Below are 24964 nucleotides of genomic sequence, written 5' to 3' on the forward strand. Positions count from 1 at the left end.
GGGTATTGAGTAGCGTAATTTCCCCTTCGCCACCCCCATTAAGAAAACTTCTATCATAATCTGTATTACTCTGAATCAGAGTTCATTTGAGGGAAGCAGAAACCATGCTAGCCATTTTAAGGAGAAAAAGATTTGATTTTTAAAAATAGACAGTTACAAGATTGTTGGAGGTCTCGAAGAGGGGACTGGAGCTGGACCTCCAGAAATAAGGCTGAACTGATGAGCCGGACTGCCAGGGCAGCTGCCCCTTCCCCCATCATGAAGACAGAGAATCAGAAAGCACCTCCAAATGGCTGCTCCGTAGACACCTCACCCTGGTTAACATGCAGGGACAGACTTGTCACTGCCACTATTGTTGGCCCTAGAATCATGCAGCATCTGCTTGACCCACAGTGCCAAAAAATGGACATCTTGCTTCCCTACCTCACTAAGCTAGTAGGCTATACGCAGGAAACTAAAAGACAGACAAACAAAGTCTCCACTACTGTTCTCGCTATCGGAAATCACAGAGATCTCCTCAGCCTCACTTCTGTCTTCAAAATTTCAAGTTAGTGCATCTACTTAGCAGAACCTAAATCACATCTGGAATCCTAGCTCAAGGGAGTATAGGAAATGCAATTTTTAGCTGTCCAGCCTCTGCAGTATAGGGTAGCCCAAACCCATCAGTCAGGAGGCTGGAGTAGACATTGAATGCCGCCATATTCACCACACATCAAGGCTTTGGGTATTGGATTTTCATTCCTTTTCGATACATCACTGTACAAGGAAGAACTTAAAGGATCACTTCTCTGAAGGGGTGATATATACCACTACAATTTATTTAACCCATCCCAATAGCTAGTTATTTACTCTTTTTCTATTTTATAGGCAGTGTATTGATTAGTGCTCTTATCAGAGTCACTAGGAGCCTCCATGTTGCTAAACCCAGTGGTCAATTGTCAGGCCTCATTTTACTTGACCTATCAGGGCATTTGATATGGCTACCTGTTCTTTCATTGAAACTCTTTCTTCACTTGTTTTCCAAAACCTCATGCTCTCCTTAATTTCCTTCTCGCTCACCTGCTCAGTCTAACTTTCCTTGCTGGTTCCTCCTCATCGCTCCAACTCTCAATGTTGGGTGCCCCAGGATTCAGTCCTGGGAAACAGTTTCCTCTCTGTTTACTTTACTTCCTTGCTCATCTCATTTAACCTTTTGGCTTTAAATACCCTGAACTCCACACCCATGTAACCAACAGCTGCCTGGTTAACATGCACTTTTGGATGCTTTATAAACATCTAAAACTTAACATTTCCAAAACTGAACTTCTGCTCTGCCCCACTGCGTATAATCCACTCACAGTCGTCTCCATTTCAAGTCATGGAACGTCCATCCTTCCATCTGCTTAGGACAAAAACCTGGGAATCATTCTTTGTTTCTCTCTCTCTCTTACATTGATGTTCAATCCATCAGCAAATTCTGTTGATTCTACCTCCAAAAATATCCACAATCCAACTACTTCTCTCCATCCCCACTGCTCCCTGCTGGTCCACACCACTGTACTTTCTCTCTTAGACTAAAGCCCCAGCTCCTCAATGGTCTCTGTGCCCTCCCTAGAGTCCTGAAAGTTAAAACATGTCACCCCTCTTCTCAAAACACTCCAGTGAAATTCCACCTCACTCAAGATAAAAGTAAAATCCTTACAACAACCCACAAGACTCTGTATGACACCACCACCCGTACTGCCACTATCTCTCTGATTTCCTTTCCTGTCATTCTTGTCCTTACTCACTTTGCTCCAGTCTCCTTCATATTCTTAAGCACACCTATTCCTAAGGGACTTGGCAATTGCTGTCCCCTCTGCTTGGCATGCTTTTCCCCCGGATATACACAAAGCTCTCTCATTGCCCTCAAGACTTTGCTCAGCCATCACCTACTCAGTAAGACCTGCCCTGATCACCTTATTTAAAATTGCAAACTGCCCTCCCCTCCAGCCCTCCAAACCCTCCTTCTCTGTTTCATTTTTCTCTGTAACACCTACCACTTTCTAATTAACTATAAAACTTCTTTCTTTTATTGTCTGCCCCACCCTTCCATGGGAAAATGTGTTTTTTAATATATTGTTTATTATTGAATTCTCAGTGCATGGAACAGTGTCTGGGCACATTGGTTATCATTCATCAAATATTCATTGAATGAATAAATCTCTTTATGTGTATGTTGTTATGCACTTGGCTAATTATTTATTGGGAATTAATTCCTAGGGTCAAAGCTAGGCACAGATCACTCAGAAAGGTTTTAACAATTTGTTCTTTCACCAGGAGTCCATGAGAATGTCTTTTTCCTCATAGCGTCCCAGCATCCCGTCCTGATCACACTGTCCTGTCTGTCCTTGAACTCACCATGTTCGTCCCCACTTGCATTTTCACTGACTGCTCCCTTCTCCCAGACTCTCCTGTCATACCTTTACTGGTTTAATCCTTCTTCTTATTCACATCTCCCTTTCACTGTCACTTCCTTGGAGAGGCCTTCCCTGACCATCAGCTAAAGTAACTTCCCAGTCACTCCATATCACATCACCCCATTTTATTTTCATCTTAGCATGTGTCACTCCCAGGTATTTTCTTATGTGGATGCGTATCAGTGTGTCTATGCTTTCTCTCTCTAGAATGTAAGCTCTGTGAGAACGGGAGCTTGATGTGTCTTTTTCAACACTATCTCCAGTAAATGTGTGTTTCCTAATGGAATAAACCCTGGGTACTGTAATTTTTTTCATTATTACCATCTGCCAGGTAAAAAGTAGATTTAACATGAATTATTTTTCTGGATTGGTGGGGCTGAGCATTTTTTCAAGTATGAAAGCCTTTTTTTTTATTGTTTCATAATAGTTTACAACATTGTGAAATTTCAGTTTTACATTATTACTTGTCTGTCACCACGTAAGTGCTCCCCTTCACCCCCTGTGCCCACCCCCAGCCCCCTTCCCCCGGTACCCACTGAACTGTTCTCTTTGTGTGTTTGTTTCTCTTCCACACATGAGTGAAATCATATGGTTTTGTCTTTCTCTGGCGGTGAAAGCATTTTTTAAATAGCAAATGCTGAGATGATCTAGAAGTTGAAATATTCAGTTAACGTATTTGTTTTAGATATGCTCTATCAGATTTCTTATATTGCTGATAAGTTTCATAATTTCTTAAGTTTCTGAAGCATCCTTTCTCATTTATGCCAACATTAGTATCCATCAAGTAGGATTCCTTTTGCAAATTGCCCTTACATGCTGTTTTCTTTTCGTCTCCACAGCTTTTGGAGAGAACCAACAGTGGTTTTGAAGACTCAGATTCCGGTGCTACCAAGAGTCCGCTCCACTTAGCTGTAAGTGAGATGCTGTGGGCAGCTTTGCCTGTTACAAAAAGAACCTAAATGTTTCTAAAACCTGGCTGCTCTTGACATGTAAGCATAGGAATGTAGTCAGAAGTAATAAAGAAAATAGTACATGGGTAAATGTGCATTCTGCAGAGAGCAAGGCAGCCTTGACTTCTAATCCCAGCTTCACCCGCTGGTGACCTCACACACGTTACCGACCCTGTCTGAGCCTTGGTTTCCCCATCTGTAAAATGACGGCAAAGGAAAAGAGATGATTTGCATAAAGCCCTTACCACGGTGTTCTTAATACATGATTGGTACAAATTTAAACAATCTTTAAAATTACTATTATCTAGTAGTTAAATCAATAAACTGAGGAAATTCAAAGAAAACATTTCAGTTTAAGAGATTTATTATAGACAACAATACACAAATATTCAACCTACAGATAATCCAGCACCACATTAAAAACTTGTGAGAGATTTAAGCACAAACTCGTGAAAGCAAGATGAGCACATGCATATTTGCAACTCTGCTCTTTCTGCCTGGGCTTGAAATCTGGCTCCCACAGGAGGGTTCAGGCTCGGAGTCTCGTCCTGGAGGGAAGGGAAGAGGAGGTGTTCCGTCACCAGTAAAGCTTCCTCTCCATGTCCCAGTAATTGAAGGGAAATGCAACAGTTCGGCGGCGATCCTCAAACCCTCCATGGGGCGGGGGGACCAAGCTGGGAAGCTCACCCCCAGTCTGTGTCAGATCGTGTTCTGCTAACAGTTGGCAGTCAGGAGCCGTTCTCTAAGAACCTCTCTCAGATTGGCAGCCACAGCCAGCAACAGCCAGCTCACCTGCCCAGCTGGCTGCTGCCTTGTGAGCCTCAGTCCACAGCCACAAAGATGGTGTTTGGATGCACCCAGAGGCTGGACGCTGGGAAGCGTGGGAAGGGGCTGGGTCTCTATGTGTAACTGTTAGGAGATTCCACTTAATACGATGCACACGTAAGCACTTCGTCAATGTCATTCTGCCGAAATACTGAGATGGAGATTTTGGAGAGCAGGTAGGAGCATTTTATTAATGGGCATGCATAAGCGTTCAGGCAAGGTGAGAGGGGACGAGGCCATCCCCCAAGGATGTGGAGCCCTCCCTCCATTGCCTGTCTCCTCACATACTCATCAGCACATTTGCTGACACTCCATTCACACATCCTCTGCCACACACACCAGCGTATCTACTACACACCCACTGTCACACACTCTCACACACACACACTCACATACATACATTTTGAGTCCAGTGAAATCAGGCTAAAATGTGCATTAATTTTTGTTCCCGGAGATGAACTTAGAGGGCAAAGTGGATGGATGGTGGGATATTCATATATATAAACCTTCATACCAGTTGGCTCTTAGTACAGGTTGCTCCCTGGAATCTCTGCCCAGCCATCTGCCATGTCTGGGGTCGTTACCCCAAAGCTGAGGGTTCACAAACAGCGTGAGCTGTCCCAGCGAGGCCTAGGTGGAAGGTTATCTCAGAATCCTCCTGGCCTCTGAAAGTGGCGTTGATTGCATTGCCAAGTCTACTGCTAATCTGAGAGGAGACTTGCTTAGCTTCCAAAAATTCTATCATCTCTCATTCTTTTTTTTCCAAAAATTATTGTTGAGTGCTTACTGTAATGCTAGGTGCCCTGGGTGGTATGATATTGGAAAGGGTTGGGCTTTGACAGTTCTGCGGCTGGCGGGGACCTAACAAGTACACACAAAGAGGAAGTCCCAGCCACCAATCTTCTCATTAGCAACTCACCTGGACATGCTTTTCCCACCTGCAAATTAAAAGGAGTCAGTTAATTAAGAATCCCCAAACCCTTTCCAATTTGATAATTTATTTGTTTGTTGTGTGATCTTGACCAAGCACCTAACCTCTTGTGTCTCAGTTCCCCCACCCATAATATGGGAGAACAGCAGTACCTCCATCCTAGGGCCCTAGCGAGTGATGTGAGCTAATGCACGTAAAGTTGTTAGAACAGTTCCTGGTACGTGTGTGCGATCAGCTGGCTTCATAATCACTATTATTCACATTAATATTGTTCTTTCATTCAACATAGACTGACTGTGTATGTACTAAGCACTGTTCCAGGAGCTGGAGATGTTGCAGTAAACAAAATCCAGCTTCTGTCCCTGTAGAGTTTCCAGTCTAGGAGAGACAATAGGCAAGTCAATATATAGCGTGACCGACGGTAATAGTGCTGCAAGTGCTAGAGACAGATCAGTGGGGTAGAGGATTGAGATGGTGGATGGGACGTATTTCACAGAGCAGAGAATCTTACATTTGAACCAAAACCTTAAGAGCTGGCCATGTTGATATCTGATCGGAGAGCATTCTGGGTGGAAGGGCAAATTCCCTGGAGTAGGAGCATCCTTGGCATGTTCCCAGAACCACAAGGAGGTCCCGTGGCTGGAGCAGCGTGGTGAGGGGAGAATGGTGGGGATGAGGTCGTGGAGGGTGCAGGAGTCGGGGGAGGGCCTCGTACTCCATTGTAAGAGCTTTGACTTTTACTCTGAGCAAAACAGGAAACCGGTTGGAGGGTTTTGAGGAGACAGATGATATGATACGACGTTTGTTTTGAAAGGATCACTTTAGCTTCTGTGTTGAGTTTAAACTGTAAGAAGCAAAGAGCATAAGCAAGATACCCAGGCAAGCAATGAGGATGGTGACTTCGATGGGGTAATAGCAGTGGGTTAATTCTAAAACTACTTTATTCTTGCCCTCTGAATGCTGACACTTTAAAAAATATTATTTGCTTCAAAACCCCACAAGTATGCCCGTTAGCCTCTCCAGGGGCCTCTTCAGCAATTAACTTGATGAAAACCCAAGGCACATGATTTCTTCCCTGGAAGCATTCTAGCAATGAAATAGAACCAGATGCCCCCAAACCTTGACTGCCACTGGAAACCTGACCTGCTTTGAGTTACTCTTTCCTGGCTGAAGGTTTCAAGTCTCCAGGGTTATCAGCCCCAGTGAATTTCATAAGCATTTCATCTACTTGAAAAAATTAAATCAAGAAACAAGGGTATGCAAATGAAAGGCTCCAGCTGTCAGGATTTCCAGATGGACCTATTGTTTCATGGATTCTGTTGAGATCCCGAATTCTGTCTCCTCGTTGCCCCCAGCTCCTATCCAAAAAGTTCAAAGTAATTAATTATTTTAAAGAATTATTTGTTACCTAATGAGGTTTTTTTGTAAAGATATTTCATAAAACAAATTTAAAATGTTTGATTGCTACCTCTGGTGAAGGCTTAAATTAGGTTGTCTATTGGAAGCCAAAATATTACATGCTTTTTGAACCAGCATATTTGGTTTTATGTGTGATTACTTCCTCCTTTAGTTATTTCAGAAATTATTTGTGGAATTACCCACTAAAGACCTGGTTTAGGATGGGCGTAGAAGGAGAAACAGGACAGTTTTCATCGTGTGCTACTGACATGAGAACAATCTCCTTTCCTGACTTGAGTCTCTTTCAGAGAGTTTAAAGCTTTATCATATACTTTTTCGTGTACTCCAAGAACCATATTAACTGCCTAAAGACAGAATCATGCATCTAGCCACAAAATAGAATTCCACATTATACAGTAGTTTGTTTCTAGGGTTAAGCTCTGAAGGGTGAATGTAAATGACAATTCTTGTATTATTATTGTTCCCCTCAAATTGCCCTTGAAGTTTAGTATACATAGTCTTATGTCTTCCAATTCTGTATAGTTACGCTTATGCATACCAAGATTTGAGAGCTGCGGGCCAGACTACAGGAAGAGACAAGGGGATTCTATAGGTAAATCTGGCCTTTCAATCATTCTATCTTTAAGAGAATTTTCAAGTGCCTGGTGTGGAAGAAAGTAAGGACAGGAATTCTGAAGCTTTACTAATTTCCAGCAGGGTTCACTCCATTTCATTTTAATATTCAGCCTCTTTAACTTTAACACATGCTAACGAGTTTACTTTTTGTTGTGAGGATTAAAGGAGAAAGTGCAGGGTAAGGCTAAGTCCTTACCCTGGTGCCTGCGAGGTGACCCTGTGGCTCTCAACAGTGCTCGCTCCTTCACACTGGCCTCCCTCCTGCACACGTTTCACTGTCCCCTGTGTCTCCTCTTGATTAACTCTAAATATGTCAGCCTTCGTACTTTGTAGATATGCATGCAGCTTATAAGTTGCCAATTCTGTTTTCCTAGACCCTGGGAGAGCTGGCTAACATCTCTGCCTTTCCGTGTCCTCATTGGTAAAATGGGAATAACGGTAGAATCCAAACCATGGATTGTTGTGACAATTAAATGAGGTGCTACATGTCAGTGCTGCCTGACATACAGCAAGCGCTCAATTAAAGTTAGCTACTGCTTCAGAATTTAGGGTAGACTCAACGCTTGCAATCCTCTGCCGGTACGGTTTGTATAGCAAGTACAAATCAGAGAAGTAGACATACAAGAATTTATTTTCCTGTCTCAAGAAAGGCAATGTGGGGGCTGGCCCGGTGGCATGGTGGTTAAGTTCACACCCTCTGCTTTGGCCGCCTGGGATTCTCCAGTTTGGATCCTGGGTGCAGATCTACGTACCATTCATCAAGAGTAATGATGTGCTGTGGTGGCGTCCCACATACAAAATAGAGGAAGATTGGCACAGATGTTAGCTCAGTGACAATCTTCCTCAAGCAAAAAGAGGAAAGTTGGCAACAGATGCTAGCTCAGGGCCAATCTTCATCACCAAAAAAAAAAAAAGGAAAAGAAAAGGAAGGTGATGTGTGTAATAAAAGAGCAATAGTCTAGAAGTTAGCCAAGAAGAATACCTCCTTGCCTCATAGTTCTGTCAAATCACTTTATCTCCATATTAAGTCTTCTAGAGAAGGGGTTTAGGTTTCTGATTTGATATTTGTTATTCTCCACGAATATCACATCAATCTATACTCCCACCAACAGAGTGTAAGATGGCTTTTTTCACCATGTCTTAACTAATCCTGGACATGACCAAACTTAATCACTGCCAATCTGATAGCTGAAAATCGTACCTTAAAAATGTACATATTTTTCCATAGGTTGATTGGCCTTTTATATTTCTTTTTCTGTGAGCTGCCTTTTCAGGCCCTTCCCACATTCTCCTAGTTTTTAAAAATGGTTTGTAAGAGCTCTTTGTGTTTTAAGGAAATTAGTCGTTTGTCTATGCTAAGCCTTGTTTCAAATAAATTGTGCCTTGAGTAGTCACTGCAGTAGAAGCACACGGTGCAGGAGACATGAGGGTACAGACTTGCCACCATCCCCTTCTCCCCCTCCCAGCCCCCATATCCTTATCCCTTGTCTCGTTTTTATTTTTATGTCCTTTGCCTTGTGTGTGTGTATACATTTTTTTATCTTATAGACTTAATAAAAATTATCTTTCTGGCTTTTAGTTTTGTTTTTTGGTAGTATGAAGACTCTTATCCTTAACATAGCATAGGAACTCAAAGTAAGTCTGAACTTGGCACTGGTGCATGGAATATATTTCCATAATTGTTTCTATGTTTTCATTATAATCATTGGAAGAAACAAAGGAGACAGGAGGAAGCATCCACGATGCTCAAGATATTACGCAAAGCCTGTGCAATTTTATCTCTTTTCATCTTCCCTGGGAGGCAGCTTTTGTTGCTCTCATTTTATAGATGAGGAAACAAACTCTGAGTGAAATTAAGAAACTCGCCAAGTCACGTGCTTAGAAATTAGTACAGTGCTGGACTGTAACAGAGGGTCCGTATGCCTCTGTTGAATTACAAAGTCCACAATGTTTTTAACAGTTTCTTCCTCCAGGTTTAAGAGAAAAGTCTCCTGAAAAAATATTCTGATTATGTCAATATGTTTAGAACTGAACTGACAGATATAAGAATATATTAATTCATACAGCTCCTAGTCTGTATTAGATTATTTGATCAATAGATATAAATATAAGAATACATTGATACATTTAGTGCCTTATGTATTACTTTTAATTAGTGGAGCGAATTATTTGACAAAAGAGAAAGAACATGAAGAAATTTATATGTAACTATGAGGTTTATGCTTTATAATGTTTCAGTCTAACTCTCTGGTTTGCCTGTGTTTCAATAATTATCCCAAGCATCTTTCTGACGTGTTCTTTGGAGTGGTCTCCATCTGTGACCTTGGAAACTTAGCCCCTCATGTGGATTGTTGTGGAATTTGAGTCATTGATTTCTTTTTTGCAGGCCTACAATGGGCACCATCAGGCCTTGGAGGTCCTTCTGCAGTCGCTGGTAGACCTGGACATCAGGGACGAGAAAGGCCGCACTGCTCTGGATCTGGCTGCCTTTAAGGGACACACAGAATGTGTGGAAGCACTTATCAATCAGGGCGCATCCATCTTTGTGAAGGACAATGTAACCAAAAGAACCCCACTTCATGCCTCAGGTAGGTCTTGTTAAGAGTCTGGTTACCCTACTTTTGTGGCCTACTTATAAGTTTGTGTAAAAGGATGTCAGCGTCTTCTTCTCCTAGTTTTTAAAATATGCTTTCTTTCTTTATCAGATATACTCACACTCTTCCAAAATGCTTTTGGCCTACTATCCACTTGGAGACGATTGACGTTCTCTGGCCACACAGGCTCTGGCCTTCTTTAAAGACTTTGTTTTTTCAGATCAGTTTTAGGCTCACAGCAAAATTGAGAGGAAGGTACAAAGATTTCCCATATACTCCCTACTCCTACACATATATAGCCTCCCCCTTTATCAACATCCCTCACCAGAATGATACATTTATTGCAATCAATGAACCTACATTGACACATCATATTCACCCAAAGTCCATGGTTTACACTGGGGTTCACTCTTGGTGTTGTACACACTCTATGAATTTGGACAAATGTATAATGACACGTATCCATCATTATAGTATCACACAGAGTATTTTCACTGCCCTAAAAATCCTCCACGCTCCATCTGGCCTTCTTCTTAGCTCAGAAGAGAGGGCAGAACATTTGACCAAAGGCTGTAACAAAATTCCTGAAAAAAAGGCCAAGGTGTAATGTGATCTTCAGATAAGTCACATAGAACAAAATCATACAGCATTTTAAAGCATAAAGTTATTGATATTTCAGGGCTATTTCATAAAAGGAGTCATCAGATAGCAATCTAATCAGTATCTCATTCTGCCAGCCTAAATGCTGCTTGTTAGCTTTTGCTTAGCTTGATTCTTGATGCATCAGGTGTAAAAATAGAGACTCTTAAAAAGTGCATGTATGTATCAAAATTTAAGTAATTGCCTTTTCTGGGATTTTTCTTCAATGCACATGAAATAAAACTGTGTCAAGGCACTTCCAGACATATGCACAGACATAAAGGTAATGCGGAAGAGTCCTTAGCTCTGCTAAGGCATAAATACCTTTGGGATCAGGAAATTCAAGGACCAGCCTTTGATCAGGATGGTAGATAAAGTCTTATAAGGAGAAATAACTGTCTTACACGGTGAAATGATGGGTGTATTGAGGAAGGAAAGGTGTGAAGACAGTTTTGAAAAGACTTTATAATTCTTGTTACTTGGGAAAATTTTCTCAGAATGTTAGACCTTGTGGAAGTATTTCCATCCACATCCCTGAATTTCCAAACCACTGAAGAAAAACAATATAGAAATCAAAAAAACATGGTGTTGTCTAATTATCTGGAAATGATTGTTCCTGGAAAAAACTTGAGCCGTGAGGTCAGCAATGGTTGGTATGGTTAAATTACAAATTCTTATTTCCCATCACATTTAATCTTTTTGCTCCCTAGGCATTCTTGGTATTATTATAAAGTTCAAATTTAGTTCTCTTTTTAAAGGTTAGTTGCCTATTATTAGGGCAAGCATCCTGCTTTAGTTATCATGTACTTCCTGACAATTACAAAGGGCCTTTTTGATTGTGGAAAATCGCCCTTGTAAACAGATAAACAATGAAAAATAATCATTGTCGCTCCTTTACTGTGATATAGGTTATGGGTCAATGGAGCCCCCTAGTGGTCAAGATGACTCACTCCTTTTGGATTTCCCTCCTGTCATTCATGAAAGAGGCACAGCAAGCTGTGGTTTGACTGTTCTCCACAAAATGTCTTCTGTACAGAAGCTGTAGCCTGTGCTTTGAGGATCTGCTTATCCAGAACCTTTTCCAACTCACTCGAGAGGCCAATTTTTTTGTTTCAGATCCTGTGAGGAGCAGGAGCCAGGGTGGATCCTAGAGGTTTTGGCGCAGATAGTTGCAATGACAGTTGTGGTCGTTGAACAGCATGAAAAATGGCTGTCTGTCACTCATAGCCAGGGAGAGGCTGAGCTGAGTCTGAGACAAAGCTGGACTCGGCAGGGCGCAGCTAAAGGAGATGTTCACATCTTTTTGCTAGAAGGCAATTGGAAAAAATGTAGCGTGTTAGAAGCCAATGAGAATTCTAGTTTGGCTATACTTTTACCATAAGGGGGAATTATATCTACCTGAGGGCTATTAGCTAAGTTCAAAAAGCTACTGTACAAGCCTGCCCCCTACCCCCCCCCCTAAAAAAAATGCTACTGTAGAAATTGATTTGCTCTCCGGCATACTGGGTGAGTGAGATGAACTTAGACGATTTCCCCCCCTTTTTCTGTCTAGCCAAAAATCAAACGTCCTTGGAACTATTATGATTATGAGTACTTAAAGAATATCACATTAATATAGAAAGAGGAATCAATCAAAATACGTTGTATCTGCACTTTCATCAACCCATCACTGTGGTATTTAGCTGCCACTCCTCTGCAGTCGTTTCCTTTTAAGCATGCATTAAACGCCTTGCATATTCTACCAGTAGTGACAGATTTAATGTGACTTTCAAAACAAAACAATAGCAACAACAATACACTGTCTGTATTCCAGTCCACAAAATTTCCTCCTGAGATACATAAACGGAATGTTGCTGACACTGGGCTGAACGCAATGGTCTACCGTGTGGGCATTCTCCCTGTAGTTAATCTGAGTGGTGTCTATGAATGTGAGCTAATTCTAACATGTATTGTCCCTGAAAAATGTGTCGTTGTTCAATTAGCATTCTCTCACGACCGGCACGAAATAAAACGGACTGTAAAACGCAGCTCTTAGAAGCGCTTTATCAACCTAACAGAGCTGCCTCTATTCCCTTCTCTCTCCACATCCACAGTGAGGTAAATGCAACGCATTTGATGGTGTTCTCATTGTTCAGAGAGGAGAGAAGGTCACGTTTGGAATTTTAAACATATTTGTTCTTATCCAGCTCCCTGAGCGGAAAGCCATGTCTTTTGTAAGACTGTGGGTTCCGTTCAACAAGCTGAAGGAAAGTACCTCACCCCGGGGCATTCTCATTCTAGGTTTGCTTCCCAGCCCCGGTGGCACCGCAACCTGAAAGAAGCACCTTGCCTGGTGCGCACATGGCGTGCGCACGTGGTCCACCCCAGTCGTTCACGGCCAGCCCAGCTCTGGGGCCGCATTTCCTGCCCCTGGCTAGCCCCCAGTGGTCCGCTGCGGGAGCCAGGGCAGGGTGAGGCCTGGGAAGGGGCGAGGAGGGGCCGAGTCAGAGCTCGGCAGGGGAGGGGAGGGAGGGGAGGGGCTGGGGCGAAGGAGATGGAAGAGTGGGAGGCCACCGGAGCGCCGCCCGCCGCAGGCCGGAGACGCTGGAGGGCAGAGAAAGCCCGGGCTGTGGTTTGAGGAACTCTGAGACTGAGTCCTCCTCCAGCCACAGGGGCCATCTGGGAGTCTCCTGAGAGTGCCAGTCAGTCGATGAGCAGGAGCCCGCGGCTCAGTACCCCTTTCCGGCTTGGGGTTTTGCTTTAAATCACCGCTAATCAGTCAGAACTATTGCTGAAATGTCTCCCTCAGAATGTAAAACGACCAGGAAAAGGAGACAAAACTTGTTTTCTCTTCCTTCCCTCCACCCCCCTCCTCCCATCCCATTCCTGCTCCTCTTTTGCTCCTCCTCTCCCGTCTCCTCCCCCTTCTTCCTTTTTAACAAGGGCTGGAGGCAGGCTGGACCAGGATAGTTGTATGGAATGGGGACTCTCTTCGAGGAACAGAAAGGGTAACTGGCAAGTGGGGAGAGATTCTCAGTCCCATCCAAGGAGATAAGAAAAGATGTCACATTCAAGAAAAAATCCTCAATACAGGAACCAGGAAAAAGTTAGGTGAGGACCAAAGTGCCCTGAGAGGAAGAAGGCGTCAGGTGGATTGGTGGCATAAACATTGGAGAGAGCTGTGCCCAACAGCTGGTGTGAATTGGAAACCTGGGGACGTCCGTCACCAACAACTGAAACCACTGATTTGAACTCCAAGTAAATCTCACTTTGGAGGGGTGTGTGCATGGTTGGTCTGTTAAAAGAATGTCCATTATTTTCCTTTTCAGTAATTAATGGTCACACACTGTGTTTGCGGCTGTTACTAGAAATTGCAGACAACCCGGAAGTGGTTGACGTGAAAGATGCCAAAGGACAGTAAGTGTCTCACGCTTGGCCTGGGGTTGATGTTTCAATCACAACAGGTAACTCGTTAGTGTCTTAAACAGGGAGGAGGGCTGACTGCTGAATTCTAGGTTGGGGGTTTGTATTTGGGTGAAATTCGTGCATGAGGGCTCTGGAATAATGAGGTTGCTTTGTGCTGGAGTATATGTCCAAGAAAAGTATGTGGGCCATGTGCGTGTATATCTTGGTGAAAAAGAGTCAGCTTTTTATGTCTGTGGCCATGTGTCCTAGCCTTTTTTTGTTTAATATTCCTTCCTTTGTTCCTTCTTTCTATCCATTTTTACCCTCTTCTAAAGCTGCTGCATTACCGTTTTTTTCAAATAATAATGGCAATAGGACAGACCTCAAAAAGTTCTCTCTATCATAAAAATCCTTCATATTTTTATCCTTCCTGAATCTGTTTTTCCGAAGTATTTTCCATCTGTTAGCCCATTTCCCCACCCAGTCTTCTCTTACAAATAGGAAATGCAGAGCAGAAAAGCACTCATGACTCATCCCAGGTAGATGAGTGAGTGTTGAAGTCAGACTACAACTCCCCCTCCTGGGTCGCACCCTCTGTTCGTTCCTCTTGACTTTTGGACTTTTCTTAAGGCAATGAAGCTTTGCTCAAATGAAATCTCGAGCGGAAGTCCAACATAGAAAACTACGGAACTAGAACTATTCTGATAGAAGCATCAGAATAAATACACTCACTTCTATATACACAGACTCCCTACTCAATTGATAGTTAGTAAATGCTACATAGCTTTGAGAATGATGGGATTAATGTGACCATTCTGAGAAAGAACCTTCTCCTGCCCCACCTGTATTGATCATTCCACTGACACCTTTCCATGTGGCCGTTAGAGACCAGAACACATAGCTTGTTCCATGCGGCGTATAGCAAGCTGGGGACACTCAGAAAATATTAAGTAATTGTTAAGAGGGGAGAGAGAGAGAGGTGTCCTCCCACTGGAAGTGATGAGTATGTTTTTTAATCTTCTTTTTAAAAGCCTAATTTCTTTCTTTCCCTAGAACCCCACTGATGCTTGCAGTAGCATATGGACACATTGACGCTGTCTCATTGTTACTTGAAAAGGAAGCAAATGTAGATGCTGTTGACATCATGGGATGCACAGCTCTACACAGAGGGGTACGTGCATCTTCTCAGCTTTAATCAGGCAGTTTTGTATTGAGCTTGTCTCTTTTTTTCCCCATATGAATTTTTAGTAAAAAGATTTGTTTCCTAAGGTAACCAATTAACCTCAGTTAGTGAAAAAGAAATTACAAAATCTTTTGCAAAGGTGAAATAATGGCAGGTAAACTTAGGTCCTGCTCTTGCAATTTCATGTTAGATTGTAATCATAGATATATGAACTCCTACTTTTGGTGGAATTGGTTCTGCTTTCTGATTACAATATACATGCACATCATAGAAAATTTGCAAAATATTTTTTTAAAGCACAGAGAAAAAAGTCACAATCACCACTAATCCTACCTCCTGGAGATAACTACTTTTTGGTATATGTATCACCAACCTTTTTTTCTCTGTATATAGATTTGTTTTAAATTTTATTTTGTTTTTGTTTTTGAGGAAGATTAGCCCTGAGCTAACTACTGCCAGTCCTCCTCTTTTTTGCTGAGGAAGCCTGGCCCTGAGCTAACATCCGTGCCCATCTTCCTCCACTTTATATGTGGGACGCCTACCACAGCATGGCGTGCCAAGCAGTGCCTTGTCCACACCCGGGATCTGAGCCGGCGAACCCCAGGCTGCTGAGAAGCAGAACGTACAAATTTAACCACTGTGTCACCGGGCCGGCCCCTGTTGTAAATTTTAAAAAGAGAGAATACGGAAGACACTATTTGGAACCTGCTTCTGTTTCTCTTAATGTGTCAAGGACTTTTTCCATGTCACTAAATATTTTTCTGCCCCATCATTTTTCAGTGCGCCATTACTGTGTGCAGGTGTCATCATTTATTCCAATGATTATGTAGTTTTGAGTGACCATGCTATTTCTCATTGCTCTTTATTGCAAATGTTGGCCCATGTATTTCCTGCTGAAGTATGTATTCTGTGGGCAATTCTTTTACACATCTGCTGAACTGTTTTTTAAAGCATGTCAAATAAACTAACTGAAACAAAAGCAGAAATCATAAAATTGCTATTTGGGGATGGTGCCAAACACCATGGTCAATGAAAAGAAGAGGAACTCTGAGTGGTCAGTGTCATACCCATAGTTCTTATTTCTTGGGTACTTCCTGTGGGCCATGTAACAGGCTGGGAGCCTTTGCATGCCTTATCTCATTAGTCCTCTCAACAACCTGTGAAGTCATTATTACCAGTCCCATTTACAGGTCAATAAAATGAAGCACAGGCAGGCAAATTGACTTGTCCAAGTTTTATAAGGGGAGCCAGGATTTTACTCCCATTTTCCTGATTCTAAGGCTGATGTTTTCACTATATCATGATACCTTTTACGGTTATGTTTGGAGAGTCAAGACATGTCTCCAGAATGCTGGTGTTCACACAGACTTCTCCATTATGGATCTTGCTGGGGTTGTTCTGTTTCTCTCCTCTGGAGTGGGGTAGAGTCGGCTTCCCTTAAGGTCCAGGCATATGTCCACTTACTCTGAGCCAGCCTCACTTAGGCAACTGCTTCACTTCCCGAATTTTCTGCCATTTTGAGAATTGTTTTGTGTTTTTAATTGCAATGCATCAGATTATGACGGGACACGAGGAATGTGTGCAAATGCTGCTGGAACAAGAAGTGTCGATTCTCTGTAAAGATTCCAGAGGGAGGACCCCCTTGCACTATGCGGCGGCTCGCGGCCACGCCACATGGCTGAGTGAGCTGCTCCAGATGGCACTTTCCGAGGAGGACTGTTCTTTCAAAGATAACCAAGGCTACACGCCGCTGCACTGGGCTTGTTACAATGGTGAGTTGATTGTCCTTTGACTGATTCCAGTAGACTTCCTCCCCCAGCACCACTGTGATCTCAGTGGAGGTGAGAACACAACATATGCTGTAAACTACGATTTCCAATCTTTCTGCATTTAAGAGACTTTTTTTTTTTTAATATTTTTCCCTTCATGGCTGCTGTGATGCCTTAATGGAGTAAAAATTCACTTTCCCCCTGTTTGTTAATCAGTAACACATAAGTCCTAATCAGAACTTCAAATGAGCTGAAATTACAAGTTTCAATCAGGGTTTCTGATCTACATGAGATCAGCAGAGATCCTACAAGGAATTAAAATAATACAGCTGCAAACAAAGAGAACATGATGTAATAACCTGTCACCACTGACTACGAGTAGATGCATGATTTGTCTTTTGGCATTTCTTTTTCATATCTCAAGTCTCCCACTTATTTTGTTGCACTTATTTGAGAGATTTAAAAATTTTTATTTCACTTAAGTGAAAAAGAAATGCATGCTAATCGTAACATTTCAAAAATACTGAAGTGTCTAAAGTTGTTTCCGTGTCCAAACTCACTTTCTGATGTAATTTGGTGTGTGTCTTTCATAATTTTTCCCTTGAGACTATAAGTAAATACAAATATATGTGCATCTATGTTTTTAAACTAGAATCATGTAACATAGTTCTAAAACTTTCTTTTATTATTATTGTTTGCTTAGCATTCTATTGCAGATACCTTATAAGTGAATATGTATCAATACAGATTGATCTTTTTCATAGTTGTATTATTTCATATCAGATAGATAGATGGATATAGACGTATAAATGTACCAGAATTTATTATTTATTCAACCAGATGCCTGTTGATGGACATTTAGGTCGTTTTAAGGGCTTTTTTCCTTTTACAAACAATGCTGCAGTGTATGTGTTCATATTATGGTAGCTTGAATTGAGTCAGATAAGTTTCCAGAAGTGAAATTATTGAAAAGAGGGCATGTATATTTTTAAATTTTCATAAATCATACCATATTACTTTGCAAAACAGAATATCATATTTTATGACTCTACCAAACATTTGTATAAAACTTACTATTTCCCCAAGCCTTTGCCCGCCCAGGATGATATCTATTTTTGTCAATTTGAAGGGCAAAAAAAGGGTATCTCATTATTTTAATTTGTATGTCCCTGTCTAATTGTGTATTTCTTTAGGTATTTGTGTTTCCTCTTCAGGAAATTACCTTTTCCATGTATTGCTCCTTTTTTTTCTATTGAGTTATCTTTTCTCATACTTTTGTTGGAGAACCTTGTCTTAGAGATATGAATCCTCTGTGTGTTTTGTGTGTTGCAAATGTTCTCTCTCAGTCTACTGTCTGTCTTTGTTCCTAATTTGTGATGTCTGAACTTTGGAACTTTTATGTAGCTGAATCTGTCAGATTTTTTTTTATGTATCTAGGTTTCCAGTCTTGTTTAAGAAGGTCTCCTACTCTTAACGTTATATGGATATTTTCCTGTATATTTCTTACTCTGCTTCTATATTTTTCCATTTTCAATTCTTCTATTACGGTTTTCACTGAGAAACTATGATTGTTAGATCCAGAAAGATTGTCTTGGTGCTGTAGCGATAGTGATTTAAGACCTTTCGTTACGTTTTCGTTACAGTCCTCATTTTGTCATTGGTTCTGGCCTCAATAAGAACCGAATTTTCTGCTCGTTCAATTGGTTTCACTCTCTCCATGCCGCTGGCAGATTGTGATTATTTTACAAACGAATGGATGAGGGCTCCCTAACCCCCACCTGGATCAATCTGTGAGATCTCTCTGGCACTGGAAAACCTTCAGGAAGGGAAGACACACTAAGGGCGTTGATTATAATGGCAGGCGACAAACCTGCCACAGACCACCTCCTCTCACCCGGAGTTGGGTGGGGTGGGGATGCCGTCTCTCTGTTCTTAGGCCTCTCCAGGTACAAGCAGGGGAGGAGCAGAGCTCCCCTAAGCAATTTACTCTTCCAGTGCAGTCTTCTTCTAGGTTCGAGGTTCAAGCTCCCTTGTTCTCAGAATACCCTTCACTGAGCACTTTGAAATATTGAAAGTAGCTCAAGGATCCCTGGTCCCGCCTACACAGACCCTTAGACTGAGATTCATACAGTCTCCAAGAAATGGTATGTGCAGGTGCTGCCCTAAGCTAGGTCCTTTGCGGGATTCATACTAATAGAGGGGTCAGGTGTCTGAGACTTTTTGAGTGAGGGTTGGATATAGCTGGAAAGCTAACAGTATAACTTGCATTAAATTAGGGGATTTTTATATTAGTTACTTTATATGCTTCTTAATCCTCCTGAAGGCAGTTTCACCATTTCTCTTTTTGGGGCAATAAAGGTTTGATTGTATTTTAATACTTAACATTGTCCAATCTATGTCATTCTGAGGTAGATATTAAGGGAACTCTAACGAATTTAGCACTGAGTTTAGCCAAGAAGAGGTTCCAGGATAGCAATCTGTGTTCCAAAGCCAAGTGGCTTTGTCTTCTTGCCTTAACAGTTGTACCTCACTTCACAAACCACGTTTAGATCCTTTACCAAGCAAAGCTTCCGCCATCCTGTGTCATAGATAGGGCAGGTATTCCTAATCTGATTTTCTATATATGGGAAACTGAGGCTCACAGATCCCAAATGTGTTGTGTAAGATCACAAACAAGCAGACAGAGCTAGAGCCTTACTTAACTCAAATTCAGTTGATTTGGAAACTACTTGTCATTTTATTGAAAATAATTCCTAAGCTTCTTTCCTCTACTTATTAAAAAATTAATTATTGGACCCATACTATTTGCCACAAACTGTTCTTGGTGCCATTTTAAACACTTATATAGTGTTTTACAGTACATAACTTCACCTGCCTTATTTCAAATACTATTTTTTATTAAGGTTATGAAAGTTAACATCCTTGTGAAATTACAGTTGTACATCGTTATTAGTCATGTTGTAGGTACACCACTTCACCCCTAGTGCCCTCCCCCGACCCCCCTTTCCCCTGGCAACCACCGATCAGTTCTCTTTGTCCATATGTTAACTACCACCTATGAGTGGAGTCATACAGAGTTCGTCTTTCTCTGTCTGGGTTATTTCACTCAACATAATACCCTCAAGGTCTATCCATGTTGTTGTGAATGGGACGACTTTGTCTTTTTTTATGGCTAAGTAGTATTCCATTGTATATATATATACCACATCTTCTTTATCCAATCATCAGTTGCTGGGCACTTAGGTTGGTTCCATGACTTGGCTATTGTGAATAATGCTGCGATGAACATAGGGGTGCATGGGACTTTTGGAATTGCTGATTTCAGGTTCTTAGGATAGATACCCAGTAGTGGGATGGCTGGGTCATAAGGTATTTCTATTCTTAACTTTTTGAGGAATCTCCATACTGTTTTCCATAGTGGCTGCACCAGTTTGCATTCGCACCAACAGTGTATGAGGGTTCCCTTTTCTCCATAACCTCTCCAACATTTGTCACTCTTGGTTTTGGATATTTTTGCAGTTCTAACAGGTGTAAGGTGATATCTTAGTGTAGTTTTGATTTGCATTTCCCTGCTGATTAGTGATGATGAGCATCTTTTCATGTGTCTATTGGCCATCCGTATATCTTCTTTGGAGAAATGTCTGTTCATGTCCCTTGCCCATTTTGTAATTGGGTTATTTGATTTTTTATTGTTGAGTTGTATGAGTTCTTTGTATATCATGGAGATTAACCCTTTGTCGGATAAATAACTTGTGAATATTTTTTCCCAATTAGTGGGCTGTTTTTTTGTTTCAATCCTGTTTTCCCTTCCCTTGAAGAAGCTCTTTAGTCTGATGAAGTCCCATTTGTTTATTCTTTCTATTGTTTCCCTCATGTGAGGGGTTATGGTGTCCGAAAAGATTCTTTTGAAGCTGATGTCAAAGAGTGTACTGCCAATATTCTCTTCTAGAAGACTTATTGTTTCAGGCCTAATCTTTCAGTCTTTGATCCATTTTGAGTTTATTTTAGTAAACGGTGAAAAAGAATGGTTGATTTTCATTCTTTTACATGTGGCTGTCAAATACTACTTTATTTCCATCACATCTTCTCCCCTTCATGAGGATGCATAACTATAAGTGAACCTATTCACATGGATGAAAGAGAAATTGTAAATTGGACAAACTGGAATCAGTTAGCATCTATCTATCAAGAGCTGAGAGTATCAAAGAATCTATTCTGCTTGCAAATGAGGTCTCTTTTCTATCTCTTTCTTTCCATCAGACCATCTGGCCTTCACTGTTTTATTTCTTCGTTATGTCTCAGAACACCTGTGAGCATAGTTAATAACATTTTGGCATTTTGTGAACTTTATTCCATGGAGAATGAACATTTAGCTAATTCAGGAAAAATCATAAGCCAGAATTTCTTCAACTTAATGAAAAAAATAGATTGTGTTGAACAAAATTTCTTTCTTGGAAACTCTCTAAATTCTTTTGATTCTTTGCAGGTAATGAAAACTGTATAGAGGTACTTTTGGAGCAAAAATGTTTTCGCGAATTTATCGGTAATCCCTTTACTCCGCTGCACTGTGCAATGTAAGTAGAAATTCTGGAAGTTAATGGTGTTGCCTTCATTCTTTTAACTACACATGGAGAAATTGCCTTTTAAGGAAGGAAAAGCTGTTAGATTAGAAATAAGACCAATGTATTCCATTTTGGTGCTAAAGGCCAATAGGTCTGATAGCAAAGTGTGGTCCCTAATGTTAATGACTTTCCAGAAGCTTTCTGTGAAATGCCATGGTTCCAAGGAGGCTCACGTACCACCTTAGGGCAACTACATGAAGGGGTGGACTGAGGGGCACATTACACACCATGTGAAAAGCTCTTCAGATGTACCTCACATTTGTCTGCCAAATTCTAAAAATAAGTTGGGGTTTACAACCATATGCTTATGGATGATTAGAAAGACATTTTATACCAGGAAGACTTTTCATATCTTATAATTCTCCAATCTTCATATCTTCTAATTCCAATCTTCTATGTTGTAAGTTGTTTTTTGGTAAATGTAATTTTGCTCCAGTCTCAGAATGTGAGCTGTTGTTCAGAGAGTACAGTGACTTTAAGGCAGACTTCCATGGTCAGCCTGGGGGCCCTCGTCTGAGTGCTTTGTCTTTGCATTGTCTTTGGGCTTCTCGAGAAGCTGGGTCATTTGACTACAAAGATATTGGAGGCATAAAGTGGATCAATAAAGAAGGGGTAGGAGATAAAGAGTAGGAGTGATTTTAAATCTGAAGGAACCATGTCTTTTTCACTTTGGTATTCCCAAAATACCTGGGATGATGCCTTGTGTAAGTGGATGCAGTAAATTCCTTTCTGGACATCGGGGTTCTGAAGAAATGCTGGAGGCTACAGAGTGTGTGCCATTAGACCCGTTAAAACGATTAAAGACAATTTAGGTGATATAAACAAACTTTATTTAACACTTAATGAAGCAAGTAGTCTTCACTCTCAAGAGTTCAGAGAACTGCAAAGTGTGGCAGAAGGCAGGAAGCTTTTCCAAGATAAAGAATGGGGAACAAGGAAGGGAAAGAATAAAAATATCTGATTGGCTGGGGTTACATATCTGGCGTTATTTGAGGTATCGTAGGAATGGGACGATCAGCCGTGTAACTTGGCAATCACAGCTTGATTACATAGATGGGCTGACTTCTGGACAGATGGAACATTTACAAAAACATGAAGGCTAAAAGTTAAGTTTCATTTTGCTGACGTGGTTTCCCAGGATCAGTGGTGCCCAGCTTACTGAGGAAAGGTTAATTTGAGATCAGTTTGACAGTTCCCACTTTTTGGTCAACCTCTGGTGAAGCAAGAGGTTTGAGCAAAGATGGTATTCCAAGTTACTCTCAGTGACCATTGCCTCTTCAGGTCCCGGAATATATTTCACAGGAGACGATATCAAGTTCGTTGTTCCATTTGGAAGGAGACCATTTGTTGGCTGGCTGCTGGCTGTGTACACACATTTAAAACTCTTGAGAGAATGCAACAGACCAGGGAGATTATTATTATTATTAATAGTAGAAGTATTCCTAAGGTTTGCAGGATGCTCCTGAGCCAAAGTTCTCATGAACCAAACCAGCTAGAATCAAATAAATCAAGAAATGACCCCAAAGAAGAGGATACTTCTTTAAGCCGTTGGCCTTTTGATATATTTCGTGTACCTGTGTCTCTACTTCCCCAGAAGTGTTTATCTAGTGAGCTTGTTTCAGAGAAGCTGAGACATTGGAAATCAGAGAGAAGTCTGTGATTGGCGGAACTACAGGATCACCAGCATTGTAGCAAGTCCAACAGTAGGTTAGAGGTTGGATTATCCTCCTTTGCAATGGCCTGAGATATATAAACAGGTCGGGGCAAGGCAAAAGGTAGACAAAAGAATCATAAAGACCTTCATGCTGTAAGAATTAGGAAGAGGATGGCCAGAGAGGGAAAGAGGAAAGTAAAGAAACATTCTCGATCTGACGTCTTGGGAGAAAGCAATCTACTTCCATGTCAGCTACTTCTTTTCCTAGGGCATTTGATTTTGAGGTCTCTGGCATTTACACAGGACTAGATGTTAGGTGGAGCCTTCTACAGTTGTGAAATAGGCACCCAAGGTTCAACACCTGTAATTTGGCAGCAGTATCAGTGATCAAGAGTACTTGGTAGGGTCCTTTCCATGAATCTCACTTTGCAAAAGCATCAGAGTAAAACAATAACTGTCTGCAAATAACGAAAGACTTAAAAATCCCTATAGTTAAAAATCTGATGAGAGTTCATTATAATTGAATTGACAAAGGACTTTGGTTATTTCTGAGACACACAAAATTTAAGATGATAACTATAATTATGACTGATAATATTATACCAGGATATATCAGTTTTTTAGGAATTTTATACAATTTCTGGAACATATTAATGACCCTACAAATATAACTTAAGAAAGTTAAACATCACTTTTTATTTGATGCTTCCTATGTAATTTAACATCAAATAAGCCTAATTAGCTTAACATTTCTTTTTATAAGGAAAAGAGAACAAATCTTTTGAGATGTTCCAGGAGCCCTCTGGAAAATCCCGAAGTTAGTTCAAGGTCAAAAAGACTTCATTTTGAATTTAATTTTTGGAAAGTTTGTAAAAAAATATCAAAAGGTTTTAAAACACTTGATCAAGTAGGATCATAGGTCACTGTGAAACAATACTTAGTTATCCATTTAACTAAAGTGACAATTGAAGATTAAAGATTAAAGATTAAAAACAGCAACAGCAACAAAACCCCTTAGCTCTTTTAATGTTGAGAAGACTGGATTTTCTTAAGTAATGAAAGATCTGTTAAATACAGCATGAAGCACAGTAAATTATTTTGGTAAGACACTAAATCTTTGCTTTCCAGGCAGATTAGTTAAAAAGTAAAGAAAAACCTTTGTTTACAATTTCTTATTGAGCAGACCGATAATCTAAAAAAAAACCTTAGTCCTTTCAACAAAGAGAAAATCAAATTTTAATTTTGCACTAGTTTACTTTTCATATTAAAACTCATTTTTTAAAAACTTAAATAAATCCATTCCAATCTTGGCTACACATAAAATTCCTTTCCCAAGATTCCTTTTCCACAAACCTACTACAACTTTTTTATATCCATTCAGATTTTGTCCTATTTTTTTCCCTCTCTTTCTCATTCTGGAATAACCAGTAATTTTATTTTAGGAAAAAATTACTTTCTGTTCTCCCTTAACATCAACAACAAAATAACATTAAACAAAAAATGTGTCCTTCTTACCTTTTCTTGTCCAAAAATTGCAGTCTACTTTCCTTACCTATTTTTCATATACAGTTGTTTTCTTTCACCCTTATTATTTCTAAATAGTTTCAATTGATTAGAATTCTTAACCCTTAGACTCCTTAATTCCTAGTGAAAACTAAGAATTAAGCAATTGTGTACTGTCTGTAACACTAGCATTCTATGGATTGGCAAATTTATAAATACATATCATAATTTCTAGAAGTATATTCTTCCTCATAGTAAATTTTTCAGTGTGGCACAAAACATGTTCACTAACAGACCCAAATATCTTTAGTTCCTCTGTAAAAGGAAGTCAAAAGTAGATAAACCTATGTTCAGTAATTCATGTTTCAGTATTTTATCATATTTGCAAATGATCTAGATATCCAATGAATATTCATCATTTAACTTATCTCAGTATAA

General features: G+C 40.6%; 1 protein-coding gene across 8 annotated transcripts in view; it reads left to right on the forward strand.

The window, feature by feature from the left end:
• The window catches only part of LOC124233492 (serine/threonine-protein phosphatase 6 regulatory ankyrin repeat subunit B), a 291043-nt gene that overhangs the window by 251091 nt on the left and 14988 nt on the right, over positions 1-24964 (forward strand). For all 8 annotated transcript variants that reach the window (XM_046650630.1, XM_046650631.1, XM_046650625.1 and 5 more), the window contains 6 exons: positions 3278-3349; positions 9565-9766; positions 13720-13807; positions 14849-14966; positions 16534-16750; positions 21234-21321. In XM_046650630.1, coding sequence (XP_046506586.1) covers positions 3278-3349; positions 9565-9766; positions 13720-13807; positions 14849-14966; positions 16534-16750; positions 21234-21321 — 785 coding nt within the window. The remainder of the gene's footprint in view (positions 1-3277; positions 3350-9564; positions 9767-13719; positions 13808-14848; positions 14967-16533; positions 16751-21233; positions 21322-24964) is intronic.

This window comes from Equus quagga, unplaced genomic scaffold (genome assembly GCF_021613505.1).
Source record: "Equus quagga isolate Etosha38 unplaced genomic scaffold, UCLA_HA_Equagga_1.0 203_RagTag, whole genome shotgun sequence".
Classification (NCBI taxonomy): Eukaryota; Metazoa; Chordata; class Mammalia; order Perissodactyla; family Equidae; genus Equus; species Equus quagga.